Consider the following 27,576-nt stretch of genomic DNA (forward strand, 5'->3'; position numbering starts at 1 on the left):
TGACTTAAACTTTGTGGGGGCCTTCCCTATGACCAAATAAGCTATTTTGCGTCATTGGTTCACCCATACAAGTCTTCATACAAATTTGGCTGCTGTCCATACAAAAATGGTATGTAAATATTCAAACAGCTGTAACTTTTGAGTGAATTTTCTGATCAATTTGGTGTCTTGGGCAAAGTTGTAGGTATTGTTGAGGACTTTTGAGAAAAAAATAGGTACACGGAAAAAAAATTGCGGATTTTTTTATCAACTTTTTTTTCACTAAAACTCAATTTCCCAAAATACGTATTTTTTGATTTTCGAGATTTTTTGATATGTTTAGGGGGCAAAAATCCGCAACTTTTGAGCTATAGAGAAACATGGTCAAAAAATCTGCCGCCGAGTTATGATTTTTTGAAAAAAAACAGTGATTTTTGGAAAAAATCGAAGTTTCATGCAAAAAAAAGAGACATTGAAGATTGGACCTCGGGATGCTGAGATAGAGCCGCTTTAAGACAAAAAAAAAAAAAAAAAACACGAAAATTGAAGTTTTCTTAATCTCTTCAAAATAACCCACCATTTTCTAATGACGATATCTCAGCAACTAATGGTCCGATTTTCAATGTTAACACATGAGACATTCGTGAAATTTTCCGATCTTTTCGAAAAAAATATTCTGAAAATTTTTAAATCGAGACTAACATTTTAAAAGGGCCAAACATTAAATATTACGGCCACTTAAAATGCTAGTCTTGATTTAAAAAAAAATCAAAATATTAAAGTTTCACGAATTTTTCATGTATTAAAATTGAAAATCGGACCATTATTTGCTGAGATATGGTCATTAGAAAATGGTGGGTTGTTTTGGTGAGATTAAGAAAACTTCAATTTTCGTGTTTCTTTTTCTTAAAGCGGCTCTATCTCAGCAACCCGAGGTCCAATCTTCAATGTCTCTTAGATAATTTTATAACAAATTTTCTGAACTTTTCAAAAAAAAAAAAAAATTTAGAAACGGTCACTCATGGTCACTATTTTTAAAAATTGAAAAACTGCAAATATTTCGCTAAAATCAAACTTTCGGTGGCTATATCTTAAAAACGGAGCCCTTTATCAAAAAATCTGTAAAGTACTTTTCGATTGCAAATTCAATTTTGCATTAAAAAATAATGTCAAACTTGTTTTTGCATAAAACTTCGATTTTTACCAAAAATCACTATTTTTTCAAAAAGTCATAACTCGGCGGCAGATTTTTTGACCATGTTTCTCTATGGCTCAAAAGTTGCGGATTTTTGTCCCCAAAAACATATCAAAAAATCTCGAAAATAAAAAAAATACGTATTTTGGGTAATTGAGTTTTAGTGAAAAAAAAGTTGATTACAAAAATCTTCAAATTTGTTTTTCTGTGTACCTATTTTTTTCTAAAAAGTCCTCAACAATACCTACAACTTTGCCGAAGACACCAAATTGATCAGAAAATTCACTCAAAAGTTACAGCTGTTTGAATATTTACATACCATTTGGACAGCAGCCAAAATTGTATGGAGACTTGTATCGATGAACCAATCACACAAAATAGTTTAATTGGTCATAGGGAAGGCCACCACAAATTTTGAGCCAAATGAAAAATTAGAAATGAAATCCATTTCCGGTTTTGGTAGAGAATTGCTCTTATTTCATTCAAATGGGTTATTTCAAACACTAGCAATTTTATTTTATATTTATATTTTTTCTGGGCCTATGTTGCTTTTTCATCAATTTTCTCGAACGAAATATATTTTTTTGTGATTTTAAGTACAAGGCATCGTGATCGCCAAAAAAAAAACAAGAAAACTACAAAAATCAGACATTTATGAAGAATTTTAAAATGGCTTACTTTGACACAGTAAATTCGACTTGAAATGCATAGAAAAAGTTCAATCCCAGTAAAAAATGCAATTAACTATAAAAATATGAAACACAATAGCTTATAGCTGGAGCAACATTTGAAAGGGGCGGTACGACATTGCTCTTACGGCCTTTCGTTCCATTTAAACGCGTGTAATGAAAGGCCGTAAGAGCAATGTCGTACCGCCCCTTTCAAATGTTGCTCTGGATAGGACCCCTTAAAAAAACTATAAAATTGTTTGCATCAGGACACTGTGACGAGAAGTTCGCCATTTCTGGGTTAAATTATATTTTTTTACTGGGCCTAGAAAGCCTTATTCTTTTGAAAGTTTAGCACGAGGTACCAATCGATCGGTTAATTTTAATCCCGAATGAAATGTCAACCAAAAAAACAAAATTTCGACACATTCAAAAAACATCAAATCAGTACAAATTACTGCCGGATCTCTTGGTTATTTTTATTTTGGTAATATTTTCGGATGAATAACAAAGCCTTTTTCTCGAGATTTTCGTTTATTTTATTTTTAAATTTTGGCTCTCGCACAAACGAGATGAGGTTCTTTAGCAAACGCACGCAAGTGCACGCATTTCTTCACTTTCTTCTTCCTTCACGCACATGAGTTTCAAGGAAGAAACTTAAACTCTGATATCTATCGGCTTACACGAAATACACGTTAAAAAATTAGTGCGCATCACAAATCTCTCTCCTTCTCCTCGTCCTCCTCCCCCTCTAGTTCTCATCATCCGACGAGCCGCCCTTTCCCTCGCCGGCCTCGCTCTGATCGATGTAGTTGTCCCGGCCGGGAATGCCCGAGCCGTGCGAATCGCCCAGCCACGGGTACACCGCCGGACACTCGAAGCACGTCTCCATGTAGCGCGTGTCGCTAATGTTGGACGTCGGCTCCTTGAACGCGAGCGCGCACTTGTTCGAAATGTTGCACGGTTTGGGCGTTTGCGTCGACTTGACCTTGCAGTTCCACGGCTCGTAGTTGTTGAGCTGGTTCAGCGTCTTGGGGTCGGTGATCCAGGTGAGGGCCTGCGTCACCGTCACGAACCACACGTCGGGCCTGAAGGGAGATACGGAAATTGTAATTGCATGCAAGATTGCGTACAAGGTGTACTTACAGCGTTTGCGTCCAGTCGAGGAACTTGTGCAGACCGCCTTCGAGCTCCTTGATCTGGAACCAGTTCGTGTGGAAGGGCATCATGTACGGGGCCTTGTTCTGGTAGTAGTACCGTTCGAAGTCTTCCTGCAGCCAGTGGAACACCTCGTTGGCGTCGTGATTGTGCAGCACGCACTGATCCATGTACGGACAGTGTCCGCCCTCGTAGCTCTCGACAAAGTGCGCGTTCAGCGGGACCTCCCAGATTCCGGGGAAGCTCTTGGTCGGACACGTTCCGCTCTTGCACTCGTGCGGGATCTTGTAGTCCAGCGTGTACGGCCACATCGGGATCGGGCTCGGCGGAACGCTGATCGAGCTGTCGTAAATGAAGCCAAAGTCCTCAATCACCTTGTACTGGGTGTTGCGGCCCGGCTTCAGGAACGGTGCCCGCATGCCGTTGATCTCGTTCGAGGACACGTTCGAAAAGTGCTTCAGGATGGACCGCATGCCGATCATCTCGCCGACCCACTCCTCGTAGCCCTTGTCCTGGAGACCCTGCTGAAGGGAGATGGTTTCCACCGCGATCTCGTGGCCGCCATTGGCGAGCACCTGGATCTGCTGGTAGTTGCTGGAGTAAAGAAAAAATAATAATTATGAAACTAACATCTTTAATTAACTAAAAAATTTAGATTTGCCTTATAATTTTAGTTTTTAAAACCTCAAATTTACATAAACATGCATACAAAGTTAGCCGATGCGTCAAGATAATTAGTAAAAAAAATCATCATCATCTGAGTTGCTTTCATACAAGTTTCAGCAAATACTCTGTAACGAGTTTTTCTAAGAAGGTTTCACTCAATTTTGAATGAATTGTGCGTTATTTCGTGTGAACGTGCAAACCCCCCCGTTAAACGTCAATTTTTTTTTGTAAACGTAAACTCTTTCAAAACATTCTGTTTCCGTCAAACCCAAACCTTCTCAGAAATGAGTTAATTGGAGCATCTGTCAGATTTGAGTGGATTTCATTCAGATCTGGGTGAATAGCACTAAGTTTTCGTTGAATTCTGATGGTACGTTCGTTTGAACAGCCAGTGCGGCACTGAGTGCCACACTCGTCGGTGCCAGTTTTGGTTCAAACGAACATTCTTTTTCAGTGTGCATGGAACTCGCATGAAACTGAAAAAATATCGAGTGCGGCACTAGAGTTTCAGTTCCAAGATGGCGGCGAAACTCGTGCGGAACTAGCGCGAGTTTCTTCAAACAAACACTTTGACAGCTCTGAGTGCGGCACTCAGTGCGGAACTAGCCCTCAAACGAACGTACCATGAGTGAACTGCACTCAAAACTGACAGATGCCCCAAGTGCTCAAGCCCCAAGTCCCAAAAATCACTTGTTCTGCCATTTGTAAAGCTGATTTCTGGAGTTTTTTTTTTTAAAGGTCCAATAAACCAAATTTTGAGTTTTTGCTTTTTGGGTGTTATTCAATACCCCTGACTCAAGGCGGTTTCAAAAACAGTAAAAAAGCAAGAACTGGAAATTTGGTTTATTGGACCTTTTCAAAAAAAAAAAAAAAAACTCCAGATTTTAAACCCCTTTTTGTGAGTATACTGGTCTTTAAACTGCGAACATACACGAAATAAATCATATGAAATGATTAATTCTTGCAGTATTGTGTGCTGAGCAGTAGTTTACTTTTAGTAGTTTTAGTTTAGTAGTTTAAACAAATTTCTGAGTAAATTTCACTGGATTCTGGGTGAATTTCACAAAAAATCCTGGTGAATTTCAACAAGATTTGAAGGATATTTACTCAAAAAATTGTAAAAAGAAATTTTCTAAAACTCTGAGTTTGACCCAGTTTTGATAAAATCTAAGTAAACGTAATCAAAAATGAGATATTTAAGAATTATGTGTGAGTTGCATTGATTGCTTCACTAATTTGAAAAAAAACTATTTCTGGAGTTTTATTTGAAAAGGTCATATAAGTTTTTGTATTTAATATGTTTCTGGACCCACTCAAAAGAAAAAAAAACCCCTAATTTTAATTGTTGCAAAAAGTTACTGATCGCAACAATATTTCGCAGTGACAGTGACAGCTCGAGCTCGATCTTTGTGTGCACCGGAACACTGTGACGGAGTTTTAATCATTTTTGAGTTAAGTCAGAGTTTTTGCACTGTGCCTAGAATGTCTTACACGCTTACACGACTATAATGAGTAATTTTACGAAAAACTCGGCATGTTTCTGCCGTGTAAATAAGTTGTTCTGTTTTCGACAGAATTTTGCTAAACTCGGAAATCAAAACCGAGTTTTGGCGTGAGAAATTTACATTGTTTGTTTACATGCACGTTCAAAATCACTCAGTTTTCGTCAAAACCGAACCTACTCAGAAATGAGTAAAGAAGCCATCTCTCAGATTTGAGTGAATTTCACTCAGATCTAGATCACTCAGTTTTCATTGAATTCTGAGTGAAATTTACTCAAATCTGACATATGGCCTCTTTACTCATTTCTGAGTAGGTTCGGTTTTGATGAAAACTGAGGAATTTTGAACGTGCGTGAACACGTACAATGAAAATAAAACATTTAATTGGGTCCTAAAATTAAGCTTAAATTTAAGATTTTATTGTTCGTAACGATAAAGCTTATTTTTCTGAGTACAATGACCCTTTGTACGACAGGAAAGGATTAAAAATGGATTTTAAAATCAGTTTAAAAAAACTAACTTCGTGGCCCTTCTTGACAGAAAAGGTTTTACTTGAAATCTCGTTCAAAGGGGATCATAGTTGATCCATCGAAAAAATGTTGTCTTGTCATTTTTTTGCATTAAAATGATAAAAAAAATCAGAAATGTTTTTTTTTCGCGTTTTTAATCATGTTTTTTTCCTTTGTACTTATAAATCGACATTGGGTTTCAGGACTCTATTAATGCTAAACGTTAAATTTTTACACTCTAATGCAAATTCACTCAGAATAAATCAACCCTGGAAATAAAGTAAATTCTTGTAATTTTAAAGAAAAAAGTTTCAATTATCATCAAAATTTCAGTAGAAGATGTATAAATTTTAAAATTTATTTCATGAAATCATTATCATGAATTCTTCAAATTCACCTCTGAATAAGTTGACAAATTCCAAAAAATAATAATTGAAAAATAGTTGTATGGCTAGCATTTCTCTTCGTCGACAAATCATTTTGAAAGACAAATTTGAAGCCCACTCCAAAGATAAATTTTGAGGCTAAAAATAAATCAAGTTCCCCAGGTGCTTCGAACAAAGTTTAGCACTGACATAAATCGAAACTATTTCACAAAATTGAAGTTCGTTTTGGGGGGCCTAAATTTATAGTTATATCGCTCAGGTTGCCGAGCTACATAAGACTGCCGCTCATATTTCCCATTTCCAGTTCCCGGAAATCACCCCCTCTTATACTTTTCGTTTGCAGTGGACGTTTCTTTCATCGCGATTACGCTGAAGGCGGTTGAATGGAGTATGGAAACTACCGTCACAGATTTGAGACGTGTTTCTGTACGTTGACTTGATTTCATTTAACTTTTAGCTAAAAATCAGATTTGGTTAAATTTTACTCAATATTGATTGCATGCCAAGAATAGTCCAAAATCTGACTACACTTTGAAAATGTAAGGTTTAAAATTTTTATCTGACTAATCTTCCATAACCGTGTGAACTGTCATTGGACACTCTTATTCGATCTGAATCAAATTTTGACAAAAACCAAAAAAGATCTCCTTTTCTATGTCCGCAAGCTTAAGAGGAAACGGATTAAAATATAAAGCCAGCCTGCTCGACTCCCGTATCGCGTCCGTTATCGGACGGTTCTGGCCAGAAGATGGGCTCCGGCTTCGCTGGCGAATCTGCGAAAGTCATTTTCCCCCCTTACTATACTGTAGCTTCTGCTACCGATGATGATGATGATGAGAAGAAAATCGCTAGAAACTTGCAGTAGTGCACACAACCAAAAAAAAAAAAGGCAGCGAGGTTATCTGGCCGTGATGCAGTTTATTCCGGTTCCAGCGGGGCCTCATCTTGATATGATGGTAGCGCACCTAACCTAACGGGCTGGAGGGGGTCATTCAGTTTTACGATGGCAGATCTTGCTGGCATGTGAAAGGTGCACGAGAACGCCAAAAGCGGGAAGTTTTATGGCAATCATTTAATGCAATAAAAATGTAATCATAAAAATGAAAAATTGATTACACTTTTTTTCTGCTCCTCTGCGCAGTTCTTCATCAGCGTGTGCATGTGTGAGCATCGTCGCAGCAGGCCTGTGGGTTTTACAAAAAAGGAGGGCGTAGCAGGCTGGGCGAATTTGTTGATTAAATGAGTGCACCCTTAACTTTGGGAGGCGGATGTGGAGGAATGAGTTGTTGTTTGAATGATTTATTAAAATTGCGTTCTCGACGTTTACGACGGTGTAAACAACTGATGAAACAGAAGGGTGGCTTCGTGAATATTTTAGATTTTTTTATTGCTGTAGCGAGTTCGTTTGGGTGCATTTCATTTTTTTTGTAAAAAATAACATTTAATTCAAAACTGAAAATTAACAACGAATGAGTAAACATTATTTTGCGTGTAAGCAACATTCTGACAGCTCTTTGTTTTGCTATGACACTCTAACAAAAAAATACTCATTTTCAGCTTTAAATTACCTCCACCGTACTGTTTTCAGTGGGCCAAACAGCTTTTTGTGCACCCAAAGCCATTTTCAACAAATTAAATCAATTTCTCACGACTAAAACTAATCGCTCGCGCTTACTTTGATCAACGGTTGCACCTAAATTTCCACCTGCACAGTGCAAGCCATTAGCAAGCCAATTAATCCCCGGGCTGCTTTGATGGAAACAACCCGTAACGGAACCATTTTTTTCGCTCGCCCCCCGACAAGTTGCAATTAATTCGCGCGCTTCAGCTGAAACTGATGCACAAATTTCGCTCTGCCGCTGATCAAAAGACGGCCAACAACAGAACTACGGGGGGAAACAAAAAAAAAATACGACCACCAAGACAAGTCTAATTTGCTACAAGCGAAAAGTTTTCCTCGTTCGCGCAATCCTTTAATCATTCTGACAGTTTTTCCAACCTAACCTCCCCGTTCTGGAAAATTGCGTTTCGCCTCTCTCGTACAATTAATTGCACCTTTTCTCTGGAAAGCTTCTGGTGCTGTTGCAGTTGTACTGCCTCTTCCCGGTTGTTCATTGGACTTTTTGCATTTTATATATATTTTTTGTTGCTCCAGCAATGCAATGGGCTTCCAGCTCGAAACGCTCGAATAAATTAAATTTTAAATGCTTTGCTGGAATTGTAGTTTTCGAGGGGCGAACAGAAGAAAAAACTGGTTGGAAATCCCACGTTTCCTTGGGAATCCTGCTCTCGTTCCCGTTCGTCCTCGGGGCGTTTCATTACAGTAAAAGCTTTTCATCAAGGTAAATTTAATCCAACTATTCAAGTATCACTTTGTCTTGTATCTTTTTTTTTTCGTTGCTCCGCTCCACCTGTTCCACCGGACTGGAACATGGTTCAGCTCCGGGCTTACAATTTTTCATCCCAGCCGTGAAACCGCAGGACGAGAAAATGTCTTTCTATACGGAGCCCCCATCTCCGATGGTGCCGCTCAAATGTTTTAATTTAAACAATTTTACAGTTTGTACCGTCGGACCAGCCAGCAGGCCATGGGTTTCACCGACAAGCTGTGCGGTTTGCTCCATCTATCCAATTTGGCAGACTGGTGTTTGAACAAGAACCGTCTGTCGTCGGCTTCGTTTAGAGTGTAATCAGTTTAGCGTGCAGCTTGGCTTTGACAGTTTGGGTGTTGTCAAAGTGGGCAGGGTTGCCAGAATTCCTTTTGAAATTACACTTTTTTATATATTAAATTTTTTTAAGCCAAATTTCAGTCCGACTCTTTGTACCTTTTGGTGAAAAACTTATACACGAAACGGATGTCTATCTTTTTGAAGCTGCATAAAAGTAAAAGTGAGCAATGATGCAATAAATTCCGCAATCAACATGCTTTTCCTTCGTCGTGGTTTGATGGTGGGTAGTTTTTCACAACCTTGATTAAAGGTGTTGTGTTTGCTCGAAGATGACAAAATTGATTGAGGTTTGTTTTAAATTTTCCTTGATGAAAAGTTGTAAAAACTGAAGTTTTAATTTGATTGATTTGTTTACAATAATGCATGTTTGATTAATTTACAAAAAATGTGTACGTTTGACAACATAATTTGTCATTTTTACAGAAAAAAACTACTTATTTAAGCAAGTAAAATCACTTTATAAGATCATTTTTGAAATTTTGCATGCGATTTTTTTCAGTTCAACTAGAAAATTTATTTGTATTGAAAATAAAAAAAAATCGTATCAAAAAGTGCGAAAAAGAACTCAGAAATATGCAATTTTAGGTTACAGTGAACATGGAGTAGAATGTTATAGCTGTCAAAATGTATAAGGCTTTCTAGTCAGAAATTTACCAACACATTCAAAGTATGTTTACATGACAGCTGGACGTTTGTTTGCATCAGGATTCCTATCTCTTTCTAGCAAAAGTTTTTTGTCTGGCGACTTCTAGCTGGTTTTTTTGACTGACTGCCCGATATGTCAGCCAACATACTTCGCAGGGCTGTGACAGCTACAGCTCGATCATTGTTTGCATCAGGACACTGTGACGAGGAGTTCGTCATTTTTGAGTTAAATTATATTTTTTTTCACTGGGCCTAGAAAGCCTTATAGAGATGGCAAGGTATGAAGATTAGATAAGGTAAGGCGGGAATTCCCAGCTGTCAAAATAGTTAGCACGAAACCCGGATTTTATATGGAGATTTTCAGAAAAGTGATAATTTGACCATTTTCCATGCAATTTTTTTTCTGTGTGGTTGTTCAACATGCCAAACTGTACCGAAAACGCGTTTAGTTGAATTTATTTGTTTTGAAAAAATATTTGTGCTTTAAAAGCGTTCTTCGGTTCAGTTTGGCATGCTTAACAACCCCACAGACAAAAATCCGGTGAAATTTGCCCGAAAATAGGTGAAATTTTAACTTTTTCTGAAAATCTCCATATAAAATCCGGGTTTCGTGCTAACTAACTATTTTAACAGCTTGAAAACCCGCCTTACCTTATCTAATCTACATACCTTGCAGAGAAGGTTCGCCAATTCGACTAAAACTGCTTTCTAAATCACTCAGTTTTCGTCAAAACCTACGCAGAAATGAGTAAACAGGACATCTCAAGCTTTGAGTGAATTTAACTCAGACCTGGCTGAATTTCACTACTTTTTTGTTGAATTCTAAGATCACTTAAATCCAACTTGCCCCATTTACTCATTTTTGAGTAGGTTCAGTTTCGACCAAAACTGAGTGATTTTGAATGCGCGTGCATTAATTGAAACGACTGGCAACTGTCAGAAGCACAAAATCAGGTGCTAAAAAAAATCCTCCAATAATGGGGCTAAAATGTCAACTGATTTTGACATTTTGGGGCTCAATTCGAATTTGCGGACACTTGAATTCGAGCAAAACAATGTAAATTGACCAATGTTGAAGTGTAAAAAAAAGTCTACACTCAAAATCAGAAGTATCCCTCAAAAAGGGTTAGATTTACCCTTTATCTGTCAACACAAGGTAAACCAACTCTTCTTGAGGGTTACTTCCACCCTTTTTTTAAGTTTACCCGTCGTTACCCCTTTGCAAAGGGTTACCACCGGTAAACTTGAAAAAAGGAGTAAAAATAACCATTAAAAAGGGTTCGTTTACCGTGTGTTGACAGATTAAGGGTAGATAGAACCTTTTTTATGGGTACTTCTGATTTTGAGCGTATCCTGCTCACATCAGTTGATGTTTACGTTGGAAACGAGCAGGATAGACTCTTTGTTTACACATCGGTTTCGGCCCTATTGCAATGTTATGCTAGAATTACCGAAATCGCTCTGTTTAGCATGAGAGCATGATTTTGTATACAGATTTTAAGAGAAGTGACAATTTGATAAATGTCATGTTAATTTCAAAGGGTTTTAAGCATTACAAAAAAAAGTCCAATGAAATTTTTTCAAGATTTTTTTCCGGTTGGTCGTTTTGGTCAATATAATTAAACTTTCAAGCAGTCTGTTATACGCCAATTCAAATTTTCAAGCCTTATTATACAGAGCAGATTCATTAATTCGATTGGAACTGCATTCGAATCAGCGTCTCAGAATTCACTAATTAGGTCCAAAAATTAAGCTTAAATTTGTTATATGTATTGTTTACAACGATGAAGCTATTTTTTAGTAAAATGACTCTTTGTAAGACCACAAAGGATTTAAACAAGATTTTTAATTCAATTTTCAGAAATTAACTTCGCAGAAAAGTTCCTACTTGACAGCTCGTTCCAAGAGGACAATAGTTGATCCATCGAAAAAATGTTGTCTTGTCAAGTTTTTTTTTTGTATTAAAATAAAAAAAAGTGATTAGAAATGGATTTTAGCGTGTAGCGGACTGTATTACGATGTTGGTCGACCTGTTCCGGCGTCCGAACCGGGAGGCTACACCGCAGGGAATCTTTCTGGCGGATTCGCGCACGAGCGCAAGAGGAAAATAAAACACGTTGTTCTCTCTTGAAAAGACTCCTTCTGACTGACGTTTATTGTTTCTCTTCTTCTTCTTCCTCCTCAACGGCAAAACAGCACGAAACGGCGCCAAAGACGTTCACGTAGACAGACCGGCCGCGCACCGAGGGGTCGATCGCTGTTTAACCGCAAACATTCTCCCCGCCTTGAGACAGCGTCTCAACCTTCTTCTGATCTCCTGCACCGAGCGATGGTACTCGTGCTTTCCTCGTCGCGTCGTCACGTTCCGAACCAGTCCCGCTTGATCTGGCCAGCCTCGCGAACTGCATCCCTGGGGTGCTTGAGCCGGAACGCTTCTCCGGTCGCAGGTTGTAGAGGGGCCGTATGACTCGAGATCGCTGTCGGCACACTTCAATCAGCGACAAGCGCTTCTCGAGAATCTGCTTGCCCTTCGTGTACTTGTACTTGTTCGCCGGACCAACAGTTCGGAGTTTCTTGCATAGCTTCGTGTTTTGTCGATCCAGATTGTTCCGCGAGACCCCGGTCGTTGTGGCGTAGCAGCCGTCGTGAACGACCCGGAGTTTGATCCCGATGATGTCCTCCTTCACAATCTGTTCCTTGGAGTTGGATTCCCGTTGGAACTTGCCTTTGTTGGCCCGCAGGCGCTTTGTACCGAGGATCTCCTGGTCCTCCCAGGACAACCGCAAGGAGCGATTGATGTCGAGTTCCTGGGCGACGTTAAGAACCATGTAGGGAGTGCGTGTTCGACACGGCTTCCAGATTTTCCTCGCCACCATCCATCCGAAGATGAAACGCTGTGCCACGAGGATTCTTTGTAGATTCTTGACCTGTCCATCTGCTACGCTGAAGCGCTGACTCGGCAAGGCCGCCGTCAGGCCTCCCAAAACGTAGGCTTGCGTGGTGAGCTTGGTTTCACCGTTGAAACGCGAAGGCATCACCCGCGTGTCTGCGCCGGGCGTGGTCCCGACGATATCTCCGTTGGCCTCGGAGACTTCCAGAGAGGCATTCGTGCACTTCATCCCAAAGCGCTTGACCGATTCCTCCGTGATGTGGGATACTTGTGATCCGCTGTTGTTGTTGACGAGACCTCGCACCTGTTGCGATTCTCCGTCCTCTTTCTCCTTGCAGACGATCTCCGCAGGCGGTAATGGCACCGACGACCATCTCGATTGAGTTGCGTTCTCGGAGACCGACGAGACCTCCGTTCTCCTTGGTTGTGTTGCAGGTCGGTCGCGGCCTGCCTCTTCCGGTTCTTGAATCTGCTGCTGCTGCAAGCATAGCATTGTGTGGTGTCGTTGCTGGCAGCCGGCCGTGTGGCACGCTTGCAACTTCTCTTCAGCAGGCTTGGCAAACACCTTCAGCGCCTCCGCGACGCTTTGGGGTTCCGAATTCGACACCTGACTCCCCGCCGGTGGCGCCAGCGGCGGCGGGTTCTGGCACTGCATGAGGAGAATCTGCTGTTGTGTCTCCTGAATGATCCTGACGGCGTCCCACAGATCATCGCACTTCTGCCGATTGCCCGTACCGGCCTTGGACTCGCTGTCCTCCAGGCGCTCAGCGTACAAATCCTTTGCTCGATAGTACGCTTCTTCGAACTGAAGTCGGTTGTTGAACTCCTCCTCCAGGTTGGATGTAGCCTCCTCAATCGCGGTTTGGACGGCTTCGAAACACCGAGCAAGTTCGATGAGTTTGTCCCGCCGTTCCGCCACTTCGCCGAGGGACGGATTGCGGGCCTTGACTGTTTTCGCGGTGGACAGTTCCTCCTTCACCTGCGCGAGAATGACGTCACGCTCCGAGGTGAGGGCCTTCTGTTCTGGTTCCATATCCGACGCGCGAAGGACCAAAATGTAGCGGACTGTATTAAGATGTTGCAGAACCTGTTCCGGCGTCCGAACCGGGAGGCTACACCGCAGGGAATCTTTCTGACGGAATCGCGCACGAGCACAAGAGGAAAATAAAACACGTTGTTCTCTCTTGAAAAGACTCCTTCTGACTGACGTTTATTGTTTCTCTTCTTCTTCTTCCTCCTCAACGGCAAAACAGCACGAAACGGCGCCAAAGACGTTCACGTAGACAGACCGGCCGCGCACCGAGGGGTCGATCGCTGTTTAACCGCAAACATAGCGTGATTTTAATCATTGTACATAAAAATTTACATAGGCCTTTAGGATCCTATTATGTTCGAATTCCCGAGCATTCGAATTAGTGAACATTTGAAGTAGCGAAATTCGAATTATCGTATCCGCTCTGTACTTCTATAATTTGACAACCGGAAGACCCTGTACTAATTTATTTGCCTTGCATAAATAAAGTAGTTTTTCTTGCTTTCAGATGAATTTAACAAATTGAGTTGTCAAACGTACACGCTTTTCAGAAGTTACTCACTTAGATTTTGTGTAATCCAAATTTACTCAAAACATAGACTTTCACTAAGTTAGAAGTATTGTGAATTTAGCTGATAGCTGGATTTTCAAGCATCTTTTCACGGTTGTTGGAAGCGGTCGTGGATATTCAAGGTAAAAGTATGGCTGACAACTTTTATCTTCAATCACTTCTCCATAATCAAAAATATATTCTTGCAATCATGTAGGCCAAATATTATTTTGCTTGAAAAAGGTTTCGATTTTTATTATATGACCATCCCTAGTTCCGTTTGTTTGTCAACAAAGCTGTGACTTTGACATTTACAATCGCGCATCTGACACGCCGCCAATTTCGGCGGTGGTTGGGCCGACGGTCCCAGTCCAGTAAGGAACTGACCAATAAATAAAATCAGGTAGAATTCATCACAAAACTTCATGAAGATTAAAAATTGTAGACTTTTTTTAGTTTGGCCTAAAAATGAGTGACTTAAGATGAGAGTGCACGGTTAACTTAAACTCAAATTGAGTTGCATTTCTTGTGCGTGTAACTTTGACAAGTTAATCTGTCAAACGTGCACACTTACGTAAAGTTAATCAACTTTTGGATTGTTTTCAGCCAATTTCAACTCACCTGTACTCGTGCGAGATGAAGAAGGTGCCCTTGATGTCGCAGCCGTTCGGATTCTGGCGCTTGCCGTTGAAGACCTTCTTGTAGTGCTCGTAGTTGTTCAGGTTGACGGCCCCGTCGAACGTCAGCAGAATAATTTGCGGAATCTGTTTTCGTTGAAATTTAAGGAGAAGAAAAAATTATAATGAGAAAACAGGAAATTACTCAATAATTTACGCCCGCCAAAAGAAACAAAAACAAGTACTTAACAATTTATGAGCCGCTGATAAAGGAGGGCCATCAGGGCGAAAACAACTCATAATTGCGGAAGGCGAAGGACAAAAAAAGGTATTTTTCATCTTGCTTGGCTTCCGCTTTTTCCCCCGGAGGGGGAGTAACAGCAAAAAAGCGTTTTCCAGAAAAAAGCAGCTTGTCAAATCAAGATGCTCTTTTTCATATCTTTTCGTTTTTCCCCAACAAAAATTAAATGCTTTTGAGATAAGAGAGAGCGGAAAAATTGTCAGAAGCCACAAACTTGCCAAATTTAATACAATTCTTCTTTCAAACTTCAATTGTGGCGCGAGATATGATTGCGCACAAAAGTAACTAACAAAAAAAAAAGTCTGCACTTGCTATCGCGGAAAATTGCATCTCCCCGAAATGCACAATACTTTTCCGGGGCAGACATCCTCGCGAAAAAAAAAAAACGACGAAATCCCAGTAGGCCGTTTACGCTCTAATAACGGAGAAAATTAAACTCACCTCGTCCGCGTTCAGCCCCTTCGGAATCAGCGTGCCGTCCTTGTTGCAGAAGCAGTACGGCAGCTCGCACTCGGCCGGGTCGCACCGTTTGGCCAGATCGACGGCGGCCTCCGTCGTGGCGGGCGGTTCTGGAATTAGAAAATGATTAAACAAACGACATTTTTTTTTAAATTGATACAATTGCGAGAGCAGTTTTGACAACTGAAAGCAGTTGAGACAACTGCAAGCAGTTGAGACAACTGAAAGCAGTTTTGACAGCTGAAAGCAGTTTTCACAACTGAAAGCTAGAGAGCCTGGAGCTTATTAGAGAACAGACATCTTAAACCAAAAGTACCAATCGAAGCACAAGAACTGTCAAACGGAGGTACCAATCGAGCAAAATCCTTTGTCTTATGCTCGATTGGTACCTCCGTTTGACATTTCTCGTGCTTCGATTGGTACTTTTGGTTTGAGATGTCCGTTCTCTAATAAGCTCCAGGCTCTCTACTGAAAGCAGCTTTGACAACTGAAAACAGTTTTGACAACTGAAAGCAGTTTTGACAGCTGAAAGCAGTTTTGACTACAGTTTGTCTAGGACAAAGTCCCCATGGACAGTCTGTAGTTTGGACAGCTGAAAGCAGTTGAGACATCTGAAAGCAGTTTTGGCAAATGAAAGCAGTTTTGACAACTGCGAGCAGTTGTGATAACTGCAAGCAGATGAGACAACTGAAAGTCGTTTTGGAAACTACCTAGAATTAAATTTAAAGTTTAACTTACGGTTTGGCAGCGGCCCACACTTGGCCTCAGCCTTGAAGGTGCAAAACTTTTGCACATCGTCAAAGTACAGCCCCGAAGGACACCGGTTCACGTACGGGTACCCGTCCACACACTGTAAGAGGGGAGGAAAGAAAAACATAGATACGGGATTAAACAAACAAAAATATAATCTAAAAGTAGCTGCAAAAAAAGAAGCTCAACTTGACATTGCACGTGGCCCCCCATAGAAAGCCATGCACATAAAAGAAGACCATCCGAGCAGGCGTTCGTTCAGGTTACGGCAGGAAAATTCCATCCCACCACCCGCCTGTCATGGCATGCTGCGATGAGACTTGCAAAAGTCAAGGGTTGCTCCGTTTCCAGAGTAAACATAATATGGGGCACGCTGGAGGAATGTGTTCTTGAAACAGCTTCTCAAAATCGCTTATTTTTTGAAACTTTGGGGCGTTAAATTTTACGGTTATCTTTAATACGTTGAAAATAATATTTTCATGCACTCTCCGGGCTAAACTCAAAGCGGAAGTCGTTCAAGACAGAAGATTTTAACGACGAGCCGTTTTTGCGCCATGGCCTGCTCCGTTTCAAAGGGAACGGAAAACAGGAGGGGAAAAAATAGTTTCATTTTCACGGTCTGTTTTTTTACCTTGCCCTAAGGCCACACCTCTTGGGTGACCATATTGCGCGCGGGAAAAACTTTCCTGGTAAAACAGTAATTATTATTACTCTTTTGAAATGAAGGAACAAAAAAGTCGCGGGAAGTGCTGCCGGCTTCGGGGATAGGTTAGTTTTTATGATGCCGATCTATCTTGGCTGGATTATTTCTTTTTTTCCTTCTGTTCTCTGCGAACCTCCTGGATTCCGGAGAGCTTACGGCCTCGGGGAATGATAATGACACCATTAGTGGACAGGAACTTTTGTTCGCGGGGGCGAGTTCTTAAAGGGGAAGGAATGGAATCTTTATGAACAGATTGTATTTGAGGGTCTCAATTTGAAAAACTGAAAATTTAGCCAATTCAATATAAACTTTTAGTGCACGGAATAATGTAAAAACATTTAATTTAACCCAAAAATGACGAACTCCACATCACAGTGTTCTGATGCAAACAATGATCGAGCTCGAGCTGTCACAGTCCCTGCGAAATATGTTGGCTCTTATATCGGGCGGACAGTTAACAAAAACCAGCTAGAAGAGGCATGACAAAAAACTTTTGCTAGAAAGAGACAGCAAATCTGATGCAAACAAACCCGCAACTGCCATGTAAACATTCTTCGAATGTGTTGGCAAATTTCTGACTAGACAATGTGTATCGATTAAAAATCACTCAAACAACCCCCCATAAACCGACAATCCGGTTTGACTGCACCAATTAAGGCGCTCAAAACCGCCAAATTAACACTTCCTTGTTCGGCGAAGCCGAAAAATGGAAAAGTCAACCTCTAATCACAAGTTAAACGATTCGCAAACTGGAACGGCTCAAGGTCGCGCACAGAAATAATAAATTCCAACCCTGACCAAAAATAGCCCGATCCAAGCAGCCGTTGCTTACCTGATAAAACCTCCGACAGGTGGCGGGGTCGGCAAAGTTGCCATTTCCGTAGCCTTCCGGACATTTGAACTCTTTCTCCTCCTTGGTTTGCGCTGAAAACAGTCGTAATAAAAATGTGAGGTTAGTTTAATTAAAAATGGTTTAGTAATGGTATCGCACACACACACACTCTCGCAGGAAGCGAGGGCAGCGAAAAAGAGAGAGGTCGACCGCTCAAGGCAAAGTATGACACGACGAAGGTGCCGCGCGCACATTCCATTGACCGCTTCTAGTAGGCCATGCCTAGGAATGCTGAGGGGAAATGCAGTCTAGCCCAGCTGTCAGTTGGTCTCACACACTCACAAAAAGGTGCCCGTTTTTCGTGTTTAAAGTGCCGCTTTTGCTGCATAGGCTCTCGCCGACTTGGATTGCAGTTTTGTACTCTTCAACGAATGCAATTGCACCCATTCTGAGAGTCGAATGCGGTGAAGGGGTACCCTTTCGTGAGAAACGACGCCATCTGGGAAAGGCAATTGTGGTTCTTTTTCTCCACTCTGATCCAATCAAGCAATTATTCAAGCCGCAAAAGTTGCTTAAACACCTTAACCGGTTTCGCGGAGCGAAACGAGAGTGAAAAGGTGTCAAGATTAAACACGATGGGGTCCCCCCCCCCCTTTCTCAAAGCAACCGCTTAAGGCGAGGAAAGATGCGCCGAAAAAAAAGAGTCAACAGACGGGAATAAATTATGATAATGCCCATAAAAATTTACATAACCTGAAATGTTTTCGGTTGCCACCGGCAACACGCGTGCTGCGATCTTCACTCAATCTCTGTGGTCGAGGTGGCGGTTGGCCCAGTTTCCTGATTTCGAGATGCGCGTTCCACAAAACCCTGTCAGACGAGGGCAGGTGTGTGTAGCGTCATTATGCAATCGATCAAAGCAGGCTGGCTGCATGCTGTGCGGGTTGGAGCCTTTCTTCGATAACTCTTGGTGGAGTGTTTCTGTTTTTGCTTAGGTTGTCAATGTTGTTTAATTACTTGGAAGAGGGTGGGGAATCGTTCGGTATTGAGTTGATATTGTTATTTTCCTGATGGCCTATCTACAATCACTTAGCTTAGAAAATTTCACTTAGCTTAGGAATTTGAATCAATGGAAATGAATCTGAGTTTCTACAATGGAAAAGTAATCAAATTAGAAACTGACGTTTGGTTTGGAAAATTTCAAAATCTACGGTAAGTTGACGTTTCCATATCAAAGGTAAACAAACAACTGCATAGCAACGTATATCAGCCCAGCAAGTTTTCTAAGTTGATTGTGGATGACGAACGTAAGTTGCAGACTTTCCTAAATAACTACTTTACTTAGATGTTCTAAGCTAAGTGATTGTAGATAGGCCATGAGTTGTTTGAACGAGTGGCGTTGACAATTTGTGGAGGAAAGGAGAAGGAGGATGTCTTATGTACAAGAGACTCGCTGCCGTTGAGTGATTGTCAACAATGTTGTGTGTGCATTTTTTCTGGTGTACCCGATGGTCAGTGGTGTACCAGCCAAGCCAGATATACATAAAAATCTTTATTTTACAGTTTTTCCTATCCCGAAAATCTAAAAAAATTGTAATATATGTTTTTTTAATGATGTCCATAAACGACGTAATTTTCAAAACGTCCACAATATTACCCCACCTTCCCCGAGGACTAGGGCCTCTATTTTACCTCAACCTCAACAAATGTTGACAATTTTGACAATTTTGGCAATTTTGTCAATTTTGACAATTTTGACAATTTTGACAATTTTGACAATTTTGACAATTTTGACAATTTTGACAATTTTGAAAATTTTGACAATTTTGACAATTTTGACAATTTTGACAATTTTGACAATTTTGACAATTTTGACAATTTTGACAATTTTGACCATTTTGACAATTTTAACAATTTTGACAATTTTGACAATTTTGACAATGTTGACAATTTTGACAATTTTGACAATTTTGACAATTTTGACAATTTTGACAATTTTGGCAATTTTGTCAATTTTGGCAATTTTGACAATTTTGGCAATTTCGACAATATTGACAATTTTGACAATTTTGACAATTTTGACAATTTTGACAATTTTGACAATTTTGACAATTTTGACAATTTTGACAATTTGGATAATTTTGACAATTTTGATAATTTTGACAATTTTGACAATTTGACAATTTTGACGATTTTGATAATTTTGACAATTTTGACAATTTTGACCATTTCGACAATTTCGGCAACTGTCAAAAATGAAAAAAAAAAAAAATAATAATTAAATAACAAGCCATAGTCATAAAAGTTGAGACAAAAAAGTTTTAAAAAGCAATTTGCACTAGTTTCGTTGTTTTGAAATCATTAGATTAAAAAAAAGTAAGTTTTGAAGAAAAAAACTTTTTGCGATACTACACATCGAAAATTTCAAAAAATTCTTAATATTTTTAAATCAGCCCAAACATGCTAAAAATGATTCTAAAAGCAAGCTTTTAAGTATTGATATTGATATTAATATATTTTGCCCTTATTTTTTTGGAATGGTAATCTTAAACTTGGTTTGCTGTTTGTTAGATATTTCGAGCCAAACATTTCATAAGGGCACTAAACCAAAACGTAAACATTTGGGATTATTCCACTATTCCATTCATTAGTATACTCCCTACATGTCCTCCAAGAATCAGATTGATAGCTAACAATTTCCTATTGAAAAAATTAAAAACAGAAAAAAGTTCAATTGTGCCCTTTTCGTTTTCGTTAGTTTTTCGTGGTTAAGGAACTTTTTATGTTATAAAGTGAACTTTTCATACATTTTTTTAACAATAATTCACTTCAAAACAACATTTGGTTTACGTTTCACCAAGGATTTGTGCACAAAAAACTTCGTCGAAATACAATATTTGTTACGGTCCCGCGGCTGCTGTTTAGTACACTTTGGAAGATTTTTTATGTTTCACATACCTTATCTACACCATTCGATCACAAAACTTCACCAATTATCAAAATTTCCGCTGGATTCCTCATTATTACTAACTAAACAAAAGGGCCCATAAACATCATTCAAAAAACAATCGGGTGACAGTGCTTTAGTGCCCTTTTAGTTTTCTTCGAAATTGCGTTTAGAAAGGGCCCATTATAAACAACAGTTGGAAAAAGTTAAAAGGGCCCAAAAACGATATTTTTTTTAAATTATGAGTTTTATTGCGAAAATCAACATAAATTAAGGCTAAAGCAGAACAACATAAATTAAGGCTAAAGCAGAGTTGAGGATAATGATGTGTTTTATCGTATCATCAGTAAAAATATCACCAGTCAAGCTTTCTTTTTAAATAGGAATTGAAACAAGTTGTCCACTTTTTGCAAGCGATTTTCTTCGATCGCGATTTTTGGTGCCCTAATGAATTGTTTGGCTCAATTTCCTGTAGTCAAAACAATAAAACAATAAAGTGAATTAAATTTTATTTTCAACGGGAACTTATTCAAAAAAGGTAGAGAAAGAAATCTCTGTGAAGATTAGTTTTTTGAGTCATAATTAAGTTAATTTCTGTTTAGAAATTCCATAAACAAACCAGTAGTTTCGACTGCTGGTGTGATAAAGTTGTAATTGTAAGACCTGGAAGCATTTTTGTGCCACGTAAACAAACAAAAGTTTTCCTAAATAACACGTTTTAACCATTTTCACAGCATCCTCCCTCTTCAAAACGCAACGCAACGCCTCCTGTGCTTCTATTTTCAAACAAACAGCAGTGGCGTGACATCCACCCTCAAGAGAGTGTATTTTTCCCGGTATTCACGGGCGTCCCTTCTCCCATTTTTTTCCTCCCAAGATGTGTGTTTTCGCTCGCCCACTTTCTCCTAGGGGGCCAAACAATCTGTCTTGGCTTGCTTTGGTTTGCTTGCTTGTTTATTTTCCGTAATGTTGCGCTCCCCTCCCCCCTCTAACCCTCCCATTCATCACCATCGCACACTGTTTATCTTGCTGGTTGCCGTTTTTGGAGGACTCTCGAGCCGGTTGGTCGGTGCCCCGCGGGGCCACCCTACCGGTTCGCCTCCCGCGTTGTTTGCCTACATGACATAACAAGCAGGCGCTGCTTGCTTTTTTTTCTTCTTTGCGTCATGGCATGCTGCAACGAACGACCTCCCGCTGCTGCCAGGGGGCTTCGTTTTTTTTCATCAGTCCGGGTTGGCCTTGACTGTTCCGGGCCCCGGACTGGCCTGGCGTAGCAGGCTGCGCTTTTGAATTATTAATAGAACTCATCAAAGGACCGGTGTTTACCGTTGATACTTGACTGGTGTTGGGTGTCCTTGATACGGGGAACTTCCGGCGGAGAGGTTTTTATTTCAGTTTCTTCTTTGGGCAATCTTCGCCGTTGCGTCCACCTTGCTGAGGGGGGAAATGGTTTTTCCGTAAAGTTGGAAATTGAATTTTCCACAAAAACCATAAGGACGTGACGATGGGGGTCAGAATGTGCGGCTGTGTGGATGAGGTTAGAAAATGGACCATAAAGGGACCGGACACAGCTGTTACCTGAGGGTTCGATTCGCACTTAAAGTGACGTTTGAGGTTAGGTGGAGACGCGTGGTGGTAGGCCTTGAAAAAAATTGTCTGCCGTAAAGGTCAGCTTAAAAAAGCAGAGTGCGAAGTGATCGGGCAATCGAAGTAGGCGCGCGCTAAACGTAAATAAACGTGTTTTGAAGGTGTGAAAATTTACCCAACTGGACAGGTTGCGAATTGCAAGGTTGGCTTGAATAGCCATCTTTAAAACATGAGCAAAGAGGGGTGAAAATAAAGAGCGCTAATGATGGCGGTTTGCTCAGCACTTGAAATTGGAAATGAACGGTTGGTTAACTTTTCAATGAGTCGTTACTTTGCCGAATAAACGTCTTGCGTCGAATATTGTTTTTTCATTTCTAGTTTTTTTAGTACGAATCAGGCTGCATTGTAGAATTCTAGAATTTTATGAAATATGACATTTTATGTTTTCAAAAAACATGAAAAAATAAAATAGTGCAATAATAATTACATGTATGCATGTAAAAATGATCAGTATTTAATAAAAAATCGTTGTTATCGAAATGTATGGAAAAATTTCCGATCACATTGTAAAATATTGTAGAAAACTGGAATTTTCAGCATTTTTTCGAAAATACGTGACTGTGTGAAAATTCTGGGCAAAACAATTAAAAATATAAAAAAATAAAATAACAAGCCATAGTCTAAACATTTGAATGAATAAACTGTTTTAAAAACTAGTTCAAATGTTTTAAAATCATCAGTTAAAAAAATAGTTTTGACAAAAACAAAAATTTCAGCGAAAAAAATACTTTTTGCGGTGCTGTACATCGGAATTTCATTTGAAAGGCTTAGTAGTTTTAGTGGAAATTTCGAATTTTTTAAAAATATTGTGTTGGTACTTTCGAAATTTATGAATAAATCGTGATCATTTGATACCTAGTTTTTGTGACAATTTCGAGATTTTCAAAAAAAAAAATGTTTTATTTCTGTAGAAATCTACAAAAAAAAAATCTGATTTTGAAAAAAAATAACAAAAAATATTTTTTTTATCGAAAATACCTAGTTTTTTTTTTAATTTCTAGATTAAAAAAAATGTATTTTTACTTTGGAAATATATAAAAAATCCCCATCATGACACACCCGTAGTGTTAAAAAACTGAAATTTTAGTATTTTTTCAAAAATACTTGGTTTTTGTGAAAATTTCGCGATTAAAAAAAATGTTTTATTACTTTCGAAATGTATGACAAATACTGATATTGAAAAGAATTGAATTGTTTTGTATTTTTTTCAAAACTACCCAGTTTTTGTGACATTCCCGTAGTGTAAAAAAACTGAAATTTAAGTATTTTTTCAAAGATACTTAGTTTTTTTTTAAAAAATTTGAGGTTTAAAAAAATTGTTTTGTTACTTTCGAAATGTATGAAAAAAACCTGATATTAAATAAGTTCGTAAAAATTTCGAGATTTTCAAAAAAAAAATTTTTTTAACTTTCGAAATGCATGACAAAATCTTCATCATGTGTAAGCCATATTAAAAAAACTGAAATTTTAAAGATTTTTTGAAGAATACCTCTTTTTTGTAAAAAAAATCGAGATTTAAATATTTTTTTTTTAGAAATGAATGAAAAAAACCTCATACTGTAAAAAATTGTTTTTTTTTGCATTTCTTCAAAAATACATAGTTTGGTGAAAATTTTTAGTATTTGTAAAAAATCTGTCATTACTTTCAAAATGTATGAAAAAATCCCCATTGTTTGATACCCAAATTGTAAAAAACGGTAATTTTGAGCATTTAAAAAAAATACGTAGTTTGTAAAAATTATGAGGATTTGAAAAAATGTAATTGCTTAAGAAACGTTTAAAAAAATCAATGAATTTTAAGTTTTTTTTCCAAAGTACTTATTTTTTTTTGTGAAAAATTCGAGATAAAAAAAGTGTGATTTACTTAAGTAAATTTAAATATTTTTTTGAGATGTATGAAAAAATCCGCATCAAGAGACCCTATCCTTGTAAAAAACAAAAATTTGGAGAATTTTTCCGAAAATATGTAGTTTTGTGAAGATTTTGAGTATTCCACAAAAAATATTATCACTTTCGAAATGTGTGAGAAAATTCCGATCATTTCGTTTTGTAAATAGCTGAAATTAAAAAAAAGTGGTTTTGTAAAAATTGTGTTGAAAAAAATCCCGATCATTTGATACCCATACTGTGAAAAAATGTTTTTTTAAGATTTTTTTTTTCAAAATTATGTAGTTTTGTGAAAACCTTGAGTATTTGAAAAAAATATTACTTTTGAAATGTATAAACAAATTCCGATCATTTGATATCCAGATTTTAAAACACAGATTTTAAGATTTTTCGAAAATACGTAGTATTCTGCAAATTTTGAGTCTGAGTGTTGAATGTGATTTTTACTCCCTGATTTCAAACAAAAGACGATCTGTCACGCAAGGTTACTAGTTTAATATTTTAAAATTCAAAGCCTTGGAAGGTTGGAAATTTGAATGATTGAAATTTACCTCTTTTCAATGTAAGTTTACTTAAATTAATGTCGAAAATTGATGCCAACATTTGTTCACAGATTTTCAGGCAATATAACTTTAAAAAAAAAGAGTCATTGGTTTTAAATAAATAAACTTTGTCACTGTGTTTAATAAAATCATGTGATTTTATTATTATTATTGTTTTTTTTCTGATATCTGCTCCAATTTTCTTGGCTAATAAGATCCTCATTACACAACAAATTTCCTTCAAAAAAACAATTTCACCACATTCAAAAAAAAAAAAAAAAACTCCGATCCACTTGCGCCACCCAAAACCCGCTTCCGGTACTCCAAAAATGGCTGCACCCCGCGTGTGGCCGGTTAAGAGCCGCCAGCTCGCGCGCGACGCAACGACACAAAAATTGAGTAAGAAAATGCAACGTACGATCGAAAAAAAACCCCGGAGCTCATTCACACAAGCTGGGTTCGTCGCTGAGCCGCACTGCGCCACGCGTTTAAGTCACCGCGGCGGATTATGCAACACGCTGCGCGGCCAATTTTGGTTAAGTGTGGAGAAAGAGGGAGAGAGAGAGAGAGAGAGAGAGAAGAAAGAGAGTGCACGTAATAGTTGGATTTTTCTGTTGTGTTTGTTGTTGTTGTTGTTGTTGTTGGTACACGCTCAAGTCTTCCGCAAAAAGAAAGTTGACTTTCTTTGGAGTAGCGAAAAAATATTGTTACAAAACTCCTTCAAAGATTTCCAGTTTTCTTTTTCTTGGCTTTCTTCACTCATTTGCACGCTTTCGGTTGCGAAGTAGGCGCTGCCAAACAGGCTCCTTAAGCGATCATGGCCTGCTACGACGTCGTCGTCGTCGTGTCATACCTCCATTACCTTCACTTTTACGATCATTTTTCTCTCTTTTTCCCTCCCTTCAGGGTATGTGCGATCACTATTTTTTTAAATACTAAAAATAACTCTTTAGAACGTTACCGGTCACTAACGCAACCACCGCACTGAGTAACACTACGACTAGCAGCAGCTTCATGGTGCACGATCGTCACCTCCCGGAACACTTCCCGGGGTCTCGGTTTTTTGTTTGTCTGGTTCACCTTCCTATTGATCACGCACGAACACGACTGCCAACGCGTACGATCCGAAACTGACTGCGGCCACGATCGGTGGCGGCGATCGACTTAAGCCAGCCCGCTTCGCTAAGCCGAACTCTGCGAGCCGGGGTCTCAGCGCACTTCGTGCCGTCCGAACTTCGATTGTCTAGACTTGTCCGCATCTCGTCTTGCCTTTGGGGCGTGTGGAGAAAAAAGTGGTTCTTAACGAGGGTGTTTCGGCGCGGCGATCGATCATCCAAGTAGGCCTGGGTGGCGGCGACTTGGTTTGCTGGAAGAAGTGACAGTGGTGCAAGGATGTTTGTCGTCATGGAGTTGTCAAGTAGACCAGCCTGCTGTGATGGAGCTGCCGGAGTTGAACGAACTCGATGCGTCAAACGAGTTGGTCGCGTTGTTGAAGAGTGTGAGTACCGTAAATGGGCATTATTTGATGGGAGACGAGTTGTGGGTACAAATGAGGGGGCACCTTAAAAAAGTTTCGTTTGTTTTTGCTTTTTGTTTCATTTTCTCAAATTCGTAATACCAGAATAGTCCCTCTTCAACTCTTCTTTTTGTTAATTCCGTTAGATGGTGAACTCTGATTCTGACTCTGATTCTGACTCCGACTCCGACTCAGACTTTGATTCTTGACTCTTGACTCTTGACTATTGACTCTTGGCTCTTGACTCTTGACTCTTGACTCTTGACTCTTGACTCTTGACTCTTGACTCTTGACTCTTGACTCTTGACTCTTGACTCTTGACTCTTGACTCTTGACTCTTGACTCTTGACTCTTGACTCTTGACTCTTGACTCTTGACTGTTGATTCTTGACTCTTGACTCTTATTCTGATTCTGACTCTGATTCTGACACTGATTTTGACTCTGATTCTGACTCTGATTTTGACTCTGATTTTGAGTCAGATTTTGACTCTGATTTTGCTTCTGACTTCTGATTTCTGACTTCTGATTATGATTTCTGATTCTGACATCTGATTCTGGCTTCTGATTCTGATTGTGATTTCTATTTTCTGATTTCTGAAACTGACTTCTGATTCGGACTTCTGATTCTGAATTCTGATTCTGTTCTGACTTCTGATTTTGACTTTTGATTCTGACTCTGACTTCCGATTCTGACTTCTGTTTCTGATTCTGATTCTGACTTCTGACTTCTGATTCTGACTTCTGATTCTGACTTCTGATTCTGATTCTGACCCCTTACTTCTGATTCTAACTTCTGATTCTGATTTCTGATTTCTGATTCTGATTTCTGATTCTAACTTCTGATTCTGACTTCTGATTCTGACTTCTGACTTCTGATTCTGACTTCTGATTCTGATTTCTGATTTCTGATTTCTGATTTCTGATTCTGAATTCTGATTCTGATTTCTGATTCTGACTTCTGATACTGACTTCTGATTCTGACCTCTGTCTTCTGATTCTGACTTCTGATTCTGACTCCTGACTTCTGATTCTGACTCTGATTTTGACTCTGATTCTGATTTCTGGTTTTGACTCTGATCTTGACTCTGATTTTGATTCCAATTTTGATTATGATTTCGACTCTGATTTTGACTCTGATATTGACTTTGAATTTGACTAAGGTTTTGACTCTGATTTTGACTCTTATTTTGACTCTGATTCTGACTTCTGGTTTTGACTCTTATTTTGACTCCGATTCTGACTCTGATTTTGAATCTGATTCTGATTTCTGGTTTTGACTCTGATTTTGACTCTGATTTTAACTCTGATTTTGATTCCAATTTTGATTATGATTTTGACTCTGATTTCAACTCTGATTTTGACTCTAATTCTGAATCTGATTCTGACTTCTGGTTTTGACTCTGATTTTGACTCTGACTCTGATTCTGATACTGACTCTAATTCTGAATCTGATTCTGACTCTGA

The 27,576-nt window shown here is 39.1% G+C and overlaps 1 protein-coding gene across 1 annotated transcript; it reads right to left on the reverse strand.

Annotated features, from left to right (window-relative positions):
* Positions 1-2,357: 2,357 nt before the first annotated feature.
* On the reverse strand, positions 2,358-25,749 carry LOC120432318 (chitin deacetylase 1). The gene is made up of 7 exons (XM_039597502.2): positions 25,557-25,749; positions 17,573-17,664; positions 16,026-16,137; positions 15,270-15,397; positions 14,532-14,674; positions 2,989-3,594; positions 2,358-2,930 (listed from the first exon to the last, which is right to left on the reverse strand). Exons 1-7 carry the CDS (start codon positions 25,609-25,611, stop codon positions 2,594-2,596), a joined length of 1,473 nt encoding a protein of 490 aa, XP_039453436.1. The 5' UTR covers positions 25,612-25,749; the 3' UTR covers positions 2,358-2,593.
* Positions 25,750-27,576: the final 1,827 nt, after the last annotated feature.

Source organism: Culex pipiens, chromosome 1 (assembly GCF_016801865.2).
Source record: "Culex pipiens pallens isolate TS chromosome 1, TS_CPP_V2, whole genome shotgun sequence".
Lineage (NCBI taxonomy): Eukaryota > Metazoa > Arthropoda > Insecta > Diptera > Culicidae > Culex > Culex pipiens.